The sequence below is a fragment of the Primulina eburnea genome, chromosome 9, assembly GCF_022965805.1.
Source record: "Primulina eburnea isolate SZY01 chromosome 9, ASM2296580v1, whole genome shotgun sequence".
Taxonomy (NCBI): domain Eukaryota; kingdom Viridiplantae; phylum Streptophyta; class Magnoliopsida; order Lamiales; family Gesneriaceae; genus Primulina; species Primulina eburnea.
The window spans coordinates 28,513,890-28,524,182 of record NC_133109.1 but is presented as its reverse complement, the minus strand read 5'-3'; the positions used below and the strand labels follow the sequence as shown (position 1 = coordinate 28,524,182).

At 36.3% G+C, this 10,293-nt stretch overlaps 2 protein-coding genes across 6 annotated transcripts; one reads left to right on the top strand and one right to left on the bottom strand.

The window, feature by feature from the left end:
- Nucleotides 1-445: 445 nt before the first annotated feature.
- On the top strand, nucleotides 446-5,700 carry LOC140841459 (uncharacterized). 5 transcript variants are annotated; one of them, XM_073208917.1, is made up of 8 exons: nucleotides 446-692; nucleotides 1,239-1,344; nucleotides 1,944-2,160; nucleotides 2,260-2,321; nucleotides 2,396-3,995; nucleotides 4,080-4,282; nucleotides 4,388-4,571; nucleotides 4,651-5,700. In XM_073208917.1, exons 3-8 carry the CDS (start codon nucleotides 2,010-2,012, stop codon nucleotides 5,250-5,252), a joined length of 2,802 nt encoding a protein of 933 aa, XP_073065018.1. In that variant the 5' UTR covers nucleotides 446-692; nucleotides 1,239-1,344; nucleotides 1,944-2,009; the 3' UTR covers nucleotides 5,253-5,700. The 5 variants fall into 5 exon arrangements, with proteins under 5 accessions (XP_073065018.1, XP_073065015.1, XP_073065014.1 ...); XM_073208914.1 differs by having other exon boundaries at nucleotides 446-1,344; XM_073208913.1 differs by having other exon boundaries at nucleotides 446-1,344; nucleotides 1,937-2,160.
- Nucleotides 5,701-5,751: 51 nt separating this feature from the next.
- LOC140841460 (rop guanine nucleotide exchange factor 3-like) lies at nucleotides 5,752-8,645 on the bottom strand. The gene is made up of 7 exons (XM_073208919.1): nucleotides 8,015-8,645; nucleotides 7,711-7,827; nucleotides 7,449-7,603; nucleotides 7,207-7,281; nucleotides 6,673-6,981; nucleotides 6,240-6,584; nucleotides 5,752-6,155 (listed from the first exon to the last, which is right to left on the bottom strand). The coding sequence occupies exons 1-7, from the start codon at nucleotides 8,319-8,321 to the stop codon at nucleotides 6,036-6,038; spliced, it is 1,428 nt and encodes a 475-aa protein (XP_073065020.1). The 5' UTR covers nucleotides 8,322-8,645; the 3' UTR covers nucleotides 5,752-6,035.
- Between the last annotated feature and the right edge of the window lie 1,648 nt (nucleotides 8,646-10,293).

Below are 10,293 nucleotides of genomic sequence, written 5' to 3'. Positions count from 1 at the left end.
TGCAAGATAAAAGATAGTAGGCAAAAACTTGTGTGAGACGGTCTCACGGGTCGTACTTGTGAGACGGATCTTTTATTTGGGTCACCCATGAAAAGGTATTACTTTTTATGCTAAAAGTATTACTTTTTATTGTAAATATGGGTAGGGTTGACCCATCTCACAGATTATGATCTGTGAAACTGTCTCATGTACTCATCCAAGATAGTATGCACACGAGAGCTTGTGCTCCGCATTTTTATCAGATGTACCATTCTTCGTCGTCCCTTTTTGTACCAACTTCCAAAACGTTATATCTTCGCTTCTCGGCGTGATGACATCAAACTATCCTCCAAATTTGCAAAATTTCATGGCAACAACAAGAAAACATTCGACTCAGAATGTCATAATTTATAAAAAAATTGGAGAAAACAATAAAAATATACACTCCCAAGAAATCTGTTCGAGAAAGAGACCCTTTCTCCATCGCTTTCTGACGGTCCCACCACCCTTCAATCCCACCTGTGCACACGCAGGTGGCAAATGGCATATGCAATACAATGCCTCCCCTCCTCCTTCCATTTACAAAAGCTAGAGAGATATGTCTTCTCTCTCACACAGACACGCACTGTTACTTTCACTTTTCCAACCTTTGCTTCTTTTCTCCCCGCTTTCGGACTTTAATGAGTATTTTGCTCCATTTCTAATGAGTGTTGGTGGGTGTCCTATTTGGGCCACTCTCTTTTTGGTCGGTTTGGAATTAGATACGCTCCCACCTAAGCAATAAAGTTCCATCTTTCTGCATTTTTCTTGGTTTGCGTTTGTGGGTATGCTTGTAAATGCTGCCAAGATTTAATCTTTTTTCCCTTCAGCTACTTTGTTCTTGTTCTAAAGGTTTAGTGTAAAATGCTGGGCATTCCAATCGTTGTGACAAAATACCGATTTCTCGGAGAAAGATTTTATATCTTGATACGGAGTTTTCATTTCCCAAATGGGCTTCAAATTTTATGTTGAAGGAATCTGATGTTGTTGAATGTTGATAATTAAAGGGATTATAGCCTTTGAAGCATGCATACACATAGCTTATTGCTTGATTGTTTGATGTGATCATATATTCTATAAGATTTACTTGAAGGCAAGTTTGGATGACTTACATATTCTAATCAAATCTTGAATTTCTCAAATGGATGGAAAGATTGCAAGAAAGTTCTGGTAAAATAGTTCTAATTGCAGTATGCATTTTGAATCTTGGGTCGAAACAGAAGATCCATGAAGGCAAAATGCTGTTTTCTTGACAGAAACAGAAAGCTAAATTAATTTGAGCTATACTCTTTTGTATATCTGTCTGCATGTTGGATCCATTTTCAGGTAACTATCCTAATTTGAAAATTTGCATTTTAATTTACTTCTCAAGTACGTCTATATATACTTAGAAATTAGAATCTTTGTTTTTCTCGCTGATTTAGTTCTTTTGTGTCTTTTCTGTAAATTGAAGAGTGTTTAGATGTAAAACATAAGTATGTGTTACATTTTTAAAGTAACTGCGTATGAAATTTTTGTATGACAAGAAATTATGTTGCTCGGTCTTGAATTTCGACCGCCATGGTTAGAACATTCTCTTTAAGTATATGCCTTTGCTTCCAAACACGAGTTTTTTCACGAAAATGTAATGTCATGGAATGGAAGTTCATTGCGTTGGATAAGACGAAGAGAGCATTTTTTGATGGCTGACTTAATAGAATCAATTGCAAGCATATCTACCGAATTATTCCTGTAGTAAAGTTTAAAAATTTATTGTCCGTTTGTTTGTGGATACCAGCATAGTTTGTTTCGAAAATATTAGTTGGAGCTTGTGTTTTATCTGGATTATTTGATATTGCTTCTAAGTACCTTTTTTCTTTTTCTTTTTTTTTTTATTTTTCAACTTAATTCATCAATTGGCAATTAATGTTTTATTTAGCTCGCAGGTTGCAGCAGACAGATAACTAAATGATTTCATAACACTGAAGTGAAAACATCACACATCACTTGTTATGGCTAAGAGATCAAAAAGACGCCCTTCACGGGGTGAAAGGAATCAAGCAAGTTGTATATGGGGTTTGATTAACGTATTTAGATTCGGTCATGGCCGTTCCACCCATAGATTGCTTGGAAATAGAATGCGAGCAAGCAAGCAATGTGTTGGTAAGATTTACGCCTGCAAGTGTTACTCTTTTTCAAGAATCAAGGTTATTTTTAATCCGATACCAGTTTTATTTTAACTCAATTCCTGTGATTCTGCAGTTGCTCCTTCGAATGCCAAAAGAATTCTATCTGGCCATACTGAAAAATCTGAAGTAGTTTCTGTAAGTTTAGGTATCTTTTCCTAGTTGACATATTATTTATCCGTCTGCTTTATTGATTTCATTCAGAATGTCAGGATGTTGAAGAAAAGAAGATGGCAAGGGCTGTTGTTGTCAAGACTAGAGTGAAGGCACTTATGGAAGAGGAAATGTTGAACGAGCAAGGTTCAACAGAGCAGTCAAATGTCTCCGATACAGGTTTCAGGAAAAACGATTCGCAAAAAGGATCTCGAGTAAAAAAGAATCACAGGCGAAAAAACAAAGCTTACAGTAGTTACTCAGGCAATATGGAAGTTTCCAAGTTCGATGCTGAAATTTGCTTGATGCGTGAAGAATCTTGTGAACCCCAATTGCAAAACTCGTCGGACATTCTTGATCTTGAAATGACTATGGAAGAGTTAGCATCCTGGATTAACGAGAGAAACACAAAGTGCACGAACCGTGATTTATGTAGTGAACCTCATAATCCAGCTGGTCAGACTGTCGTGGTTGGAGAGAATATAGTTGCAGCGATAAAGGCACTTGTAGAACAGAGACTAAATGACTGTATAAATTTAGGGGAAGAAGGGAAATGTTGTTCAAAAGAATTGATGGATACCTTCGGTTCAAATGAGGGATTGTTCTTAAAACTGCTACATGATCCAAACTCTGCTCTGGTTCAGCTCATACAGAGTTTAAAAGTTGCTCGGTTCGAAGAAGACCAAAAGCTTGGTTCGGTGACTGAATCCCATGTGTCTGAAGAGAAGCCAACAAACTTAAAAGATGATGGATTTAGTAGCCGTAAACAGCACCACTTCTTCCGCCGAAGGAGCAAATCTCTGGATAGCTTCACTTCTGAAAGAGATGAGGAAATTGTAATCTCAAGGCCTGGATCTAAAGGGTTACAGAGCCCTGATACTGTTGCCAGATATTCACCACATTCACCATGTAATTTTGTTAATAATCCACACAACGAGAGAAATAGGTCCCAGTTTTCTTTCAGTGAAATTAAAAGAAGGCTTAAGAATGCAATGGGAAAAGAGAGACATGGAATTTCTTATGATGGTATTATCCACGGATCTTGTTCTAAGCAACAAAATAGGAACAATATTGAGGATAAAGATCAAGTGGTAGAAAATTTTGGCTGGAAATCTCCTAACAGGAACCATTTCTACTCTGAAAGATTTGAGAATCCATCTACCATTCTTAAGAGAGGTGAACAAGCCAGCAAATCAAGAGATAAAGGTTTGAAAGCTGTGAAGGAAATATGCCAATATCCGAATTTTGGGGAATCTAACATCTATATTGAAGCTAAGAAGCATCTCTGTGAGATGCAGAATAATGTAGATGTAAATGCAGATTCAACGAGTCGGCAGCTGCCCAAATCCTTAGGTGGGACTCTTTGTCTACCTGAAAATAATAGTTCCCCTTTCTGCATCCCGAGAAAACATGTAGATGACATCTTCATAACTGCCCTGATTAGATTATCTCCGCATGGCATAGTTAAAAACAATGTTAGTACGTTAGCGCAAGAAAATCACATCACTCGAGCAAGTCTGGATAGGCAAAACTATGAGAATATGTCATATCCCCTCTATGACAAAGTGCTATCTTCCAATATCATTGTTCCCTGCGGAGAGGATCATGAAAATTCCTCAGAAATTCAATCCTGTACAGAGCATAACACTATTCTCGAAGGTGAATATTGTTTATACAATAAAAATTGTTGTAAAGTCAAGTAACTCCACTGGTTGGTGCTGAAATTTTTTCTTTGAGCTACAGTTCCTAGTTATTCTTCAAAACTTTTGGGGATTGAAGAAATGAATGAATCAAGGCCTGATGAAGCGGGTGAAATTATTAGTGTTTCTAGCGAGTTACCCAGCAATGCAAACCTAATTGATAATCAGAATGGAGACATCCAGGAAGTCGACGGTGAAGAAAGTTCTTCCCTATGCCTGAAAGATTCTAGCCTAGGATCCAAATCGGTGAAAATTCCTATTTGTTGATTCTATGCTCCCATAAAATTTCATTAGTGTCTTGTTCTACTTATCGTTTTCTTAGAATGACCTGCAATTTCTTGTATTTTCAAGGATTTATTTAGAGAGGATCAATTATTGTCTTCTCCAGCATTACCCCCTGTGCATTCTCCAGGAGCCAGGGAAACCAAAGATTCTGAGGATGCAATTAACAATACAGATCGAACCAGTCCCATATCTGTTCTCGAGCCATTATTCACAGATGATGATATCAGTCCTGCAAGCACATCTCAACCAGGTTAGATTGCTCATAAATAATTTGGGATCTCTTCGCTTTTTATCTTTCATCTTGATATTAAACTAACCGTGGCATTCAGTTGGAAAAGGCATTGAACCTCGACAAGTCCATTTCGAAGAGCAATCTTGTGCAAGTGAACAAGAAGGAACTTGTATGAAAATTTCGCTTGAGGATGAAGAATCAGCATTTGAATATGTGGAAGCTGTGTTGCTTGGTTCTGGATTGAACTGGGATGAATTTCTTTTAAGATGGTTCTCTCTCATTGAATTTCTCGATCCTTCATTGTTTGATGAAGTTGAGTTATTTTCTAGCCGACCACGGCACGATCAAAAGCTTCTTTTTGATTGTTCTAATGTAGTTCTAAAGGAAGTGTGTGAGGCACATTTCGAGTGCTGGACTGGAATATCAAGTGTTTCACATAATATTCTGCCAGTTCCAACAGGGATGGATCTAATTAACGAGGTATGGAAACGAGTCGAATGGCATCTCTTACGGTCTCCTGTGCCTCATTCTCTGGATCAGCTTGTCAAAACCGACATGGAAAAATTTGGAAAACAGCTAAGCAACCGGTCAGATATTGAGCTAACCGGTTATGATATGGGGGAAACCATTTTTGATGAACTGGTGGAAGATACTGTTCTGACCTTCCTAAATGATACTATCATAGACGATGATTCATGATACTTGGATGAAAATGTAACAATACTTTTTATTCCTCATTTGGAGAGAGCAGCATGATGCCGGAAGCCCGTGGACATACCCTGATGCTGACTAATGTGAGACTTTTTCTTGATTTTTCGAGTCTGCGAATAAATTATCATTTTCGTTCCAGTTTTTCCCATGAATAGGGGGATACCGCGAGTGATCAGAAGCTTGAAATACGGCTTCAGTAAGTGTTGAGCAGATCTAAACCACCCGATATTAGGAAACAAGGTGTTGGTGTGGGGTGCTATATATAGTTTTCTGGATTTTGTGATTGTTTTAGCGAGTGTCTGCATCTATATGTTTATAGTTTTGAGTATATGTTTAGTTTTGTGATGACAGAATGAACAAGATGAGTTGTAAATTGAAAATTATAGCAAAGGGATGCCAAGTAAAATATGTCAGAATGGAAGAAACGGGTTATTGATATTGCTGATCATAAGCTAATAATCTCAGATGATTAAGTACATGTGTTGAGATGTGAACCCATCTGAACTTCCTTTGTTTAATCATTGCATAATTTTAGTAAACATAAGCGTCAATTTCCTCCTATACTGCTATACATGTCAACAATTGTATAGTCCTGGCATTTGAATGAAGGAGCTAATTACGTCAAAATTTCTCATTTCCGTTCTGAAAACTCGTGTCTATCAAGAGGGCTCGTAGACTCCAAGATCGAATCACATAAGGCGTGCACCTACTGGCTTGTAGTCGTGTCTATTTTCATTGTCTGTTCCATGTTCGTAGTAGTTCTAGAAAAACCTACTCTTGTTTCTTCATGGTCTTATCTACAAAAAGAACATCATCAATCCAGGCAACAATGTTGAATGCCAAGCTTTCCAACACTCTGGAGTAGCTCTCTAGAATGGCTTGTCCTACATCCTGCATGCACGAACCGAATAATTCATTTCCGTGTTGAAATGAATACCAAGATATTCGATTAACGAATTTGGACAGGAGACTTACCATGTTGTACTGGATTTTACACATATCAAGTGTCGTTTGAGAAAGTTTTGGGTATCTGAGTTTCAGACATAACAACAAGGTATCGGCTCTGTTTGCTAAGAGATGATTCTTGTCACTTCGATCTATGTCAGACACAAGGTCCTTAACCATGCCCCATGATGATTTTGAGTGAGCCGTGAACATTTTACGACGCCAAGTGTACATGGACGCCTCGACTTTGTCCGCCAGTTCGAGGGCTTCATGTTCCGAACATATGTTGAGTGAGTCAAGAAGATGATCAGCTGAGAATTTCTCAGCATTGTACATGTATTTGTAGATTGCATCTCCTACACTTGCTTTTCCACTCTACAATAACATAAAACCAGATCATAAGGTAAGATTTAGGACATTATAGGTGATACAAAGATTTAGCATTCAGAGTTGAGTTTATTACCTTAGGAAGAGAGGCCATGAACGATTCTGGAATCTGCATTTCAGCAAGAATGCCACTGTTTATAGCCATAGCAGCCTTGTGGATTTGGTTGGCAATGTCGCGCTTTTTTCGTAAACGCTTCTTTGATTCCTCAGAGAGCCCATCTATGGGTATACATGGAACAGGCAACCACCACTTCTCTTCTTCTTTATGTACAGGTTTCTGAGGTTGAATTATCCTCCTAAACGACCCAGAATGTGTCGAATTCCCTGATATGCTACCTTGTTCTGCATACCAAAACTCAGTCTCCTTAAAGCTCTCCAATATGTCCTGTTCAGTACATTGGTTTCATCCTCAGTTTCACCTCCAAACATTCTTGTTTGAATTGATAGAAAGTTCAAGACGAATAGCGAGAACAGTAAAAAATTTCTTCATGCTTGACTTCAAAATTCGCAGTAAGCGATTTTTTCTTGCTATTTTTGGATATGAAACGGCGTTTTAACACATCCCGAAGGGAAATGACAGAGCGTATTGTTTCGAATTTCAAATATTTACCAGTAGCATTGCATCAAGTTTCTTCAAGGCGGGAAGGTTGATGCAAATGTCAGGTCTTGGTCTACTTGTCATCACCTGCAAATGAATTCTTCCTCCGTCATTAAGACGCATGCAGTCGTCCCTCTCCAAAAAAATAATATGTCGTGCCGAGAAAAGTAACTAAATTCTTGGATCCAATGGTGTTAAATATGGCCTAAAAACTTAGTTGTTGAGTGTGCGTAATTGTGTATGTATAAACGCACCTCTAAAGTAGTCCCATCTTTCAAACTATGCAAAGTTGGACTCAATTCCACCATGTAATCACATACAGATAACAGACAATTCATTTCTCTTTTCCACATCATCTTCCTATCAAGATTCAAAGGCTCTAATCTCTGATGCTGACCAAATATTGAAGCTGCATCACATAAAACTATAATTAGATGCAGCCTGTAAATAAAAACAAGATTTCAAAAATACAAAACCCGCGTTCGATTAAACTTCCGGTGGAGTTTCAAATCATACCATAGAGATTTGTGATGGCATTTGAGATTGTGATAGCAGTGGGCACCCCTGTACCACTTCCAGACATATCCTCTCCCAATAATAGCTTTGAAAATCTCTCCTTCATCAATTCCAACTCTGTAAATCATACCCAAAGCCACAAACCATTGACACTAAACTCATCATATGAAACGAAAAATGTGCAAAAATTATACTCATACTATATACACATGAATTTGCATGAGCGCAACCACAAATAGATTCTGGTCACCAATTCTTGATGACTTCATGCATTACTTGATAAAAAACAGAGAAAAAATCTCACCTAAATCGAGTATCTCCTCATCCATTCCTTGCTTGTGCTGCTTCATGCATAATCTCGCAAGTGCAGCTCTGGCTGGAGACTTGAGGCCCTGCCAGCTGAGTGGAGAGGCTGCCTCAGAACAGGTGATGTCGTCCGTTTGCCCCGAAAACGCCGAGGTCTCGGAATTAGTCCTGCAGTAGGCGAAAGAATCGCCACTCGAAGCCGAGTAACTCATGGTTTCTGTGTTTAATGATGGACCAGTAGAAAGTGAAGGGCGATATCCCAAATCATTGTTCTCATCATGAGAATTTGATGTGCTTCTGTCCATTTTCTTGATTTTTTCAATATGTAGGCTTCTGGTTTAATGTGTTAGGAACCAAAATCTGCAATGGAAAACTGTCTACTTCTGTCAAGAAATCACTTAAATATTACCATTCCATAAAAGAGACAATATTCTTGAAACGAAGAACGCAGAATCCGCAGAGAAAACTTGTATATTTTTGTCAAGAAATCACTTGAATAAGTTATAACAGAAAAGGGGTATGAATATGAAAATCTTATATTCTAAATTTGAATGCGAGGAACTAGCCGGGAACTGCAAAAAGTTGTAGAAATAGAAAAGGAAAATATTCGATAATTGAAGATCTTTATCAAGAAAAAGAGCAACTGTCATTGTTTATATCAGAACTTTGGATTTTTTTTAAGAAAATCTTGATATATTATCTTTTATACCTTTTGATTAGAGCAAGTAGAATTTGAAATTCAAAGAGTTAGAAGTTAATTTGAAATTGAAACAGTTCCCTCTACATATCTGCAAGAACTTTACCTTAAAGAAAGCAAAATTTGTTCATGCGAATACCATGTGGTCGGAATCTTAAACTACAAGCCATAGTTGCTAAAGATGTTGAAGTTTCATTCTGAGAGGAAAATAAAGCCAAACATCAACTTTAATTTGATCAAAATATGCAAAAGTTTGATATTTGTGTGTAGAATGAATGGATTACATGATGAGTGTGCTTATATTATACATTTTTTTATAGAGAAATATTTATTTAATTAAGTATATTTTAAAATATTTCTTTTATTTAGATTGAATGGCCTTTTACAAACTTATTTAATTTTTTTTTGTTTTTAATATTTATCTATTTTTATTTTAGGGGTTATAGGGTTTTTTTTAAAAAAAAAAAAAACTCATGTGAGATGGTCTCACATGTCAATTTTGTGAACAAATATTCTATATAAGTCACACACGAAAAAATATTACTTATTATGTCAAATATATTAATTTTTATTGTAAATATGAACATGATGATCCGTCTCACGAATAAAGATCCGCAAAACCGTACGAAAGACCTACTCTTTTTTATGATGAATAAAAAACAAATCAGCTCAATTATCATGATTTAACGAGAAAACATTTGGAGGATAACGTCATAACGTGATAATTCAGACACCAATAAGGGATATAAACTATAGAGTGAGTCTCATATTAGACCGTATCACGGATCTTAATCTGTGAGACGGGTCAACCCTACCTACATTCACAATAAAAAGTAATTTTTTTAGCATAAAAAGTAATATTTTTTCATGGATGACCCGAATAAGAGATCTGTCTTACAAATACGACCCGTAAAACCGTCTCACACAAATTTTTGCCTAAAAACAATATGAGAGTCAACTCCAAATATTTGGATTTATATGTAAGGCGAACTAGGATGGAAAATCGTCGTATTATAGAAAAATACCATTTATGGAAACTTTGGTCAAGTTGTAAGAATAGGTCCAAAAAATGGATAATGGGGTGGTTGTGTTAGTAAATAATTACGAAATAGTTATTCATTTTATTAGGTGTCATATAAAATTTTAATTAGCATATGGCACGGAGTTGGCCATTAATAGTTTCTATTAAAATTGTCGTTTCGTTTCAAATTTATTAAATTCATTGTTTTCTATTTAAAATTTCGTCACAAAATATTATCTTATCTGTAATCGATGATAATACGATCACGATAATAAAGTTATGTATAGATACCCGTCACTATATAATTTTGATGCTAGAACAGATAATAATTTCAAACATTTCTTTTTCTAAGAAAAAATATTAAATTTTAGTGGATTTTTATTATGTATAAAAAAATTTATGTCGATAAAACCCGCAATTGCTACTTGTTGATATACGCTGGATAATTATTATGTATAATTTCCATGGTCTCGAAGGTGTGAAACAATATAAAAAAAGCATTATGTCATGAATGAACTATTCTAGGTGAATTGAAATTTAGTATAAATAAACTTTGTAG

Bases quoted from the DNA above. Each gene is read 5' to 3' on its own strand.
- LOC140841459 (XM_073208917.1), top strand. From the start codon at position 2,010: ATGGCTAAGAGATCAAAAAGACGCCCTTCACGGGGTGAAAGGAATCAA. The intron at 2,161-2,259 runs GTAAGATTTACG...GTGATTCTGCAG, and splicing joins AGCAAGCAAGCAATGTGTTG to TTGCTCCTTCGAATGCCAAA. The intron at 4,572-4,650 runs GTTAGATTGCTC...CGTGGCATTCAG, and splicing joins TGCAAGCACATCTCAACCAG to TTGGAAAAGGCATTGAACCT.
- LOC140841460 (XM_073208919.1), bottom strand. From the start codon at position 8,321: ATGGACAGAAGCACATCAAATTCTCATGATGAGAACAATGATTTGGGA. The intron at 6,585-6,672 runs GTAATAAACTCA...ATGTTATTGTAG, and splicing joins TCATGGCCTCTCTTCCTAAG to AGTGGAAAAGCAAGTGTAGG. The intron at 6,156-6,239 runs GTAAGTCTCCTG...TCGTGCATGCAG, and splicing joins GTAAAATCCAGTACAACATG to GATGTAGGACAAGCCATTCT.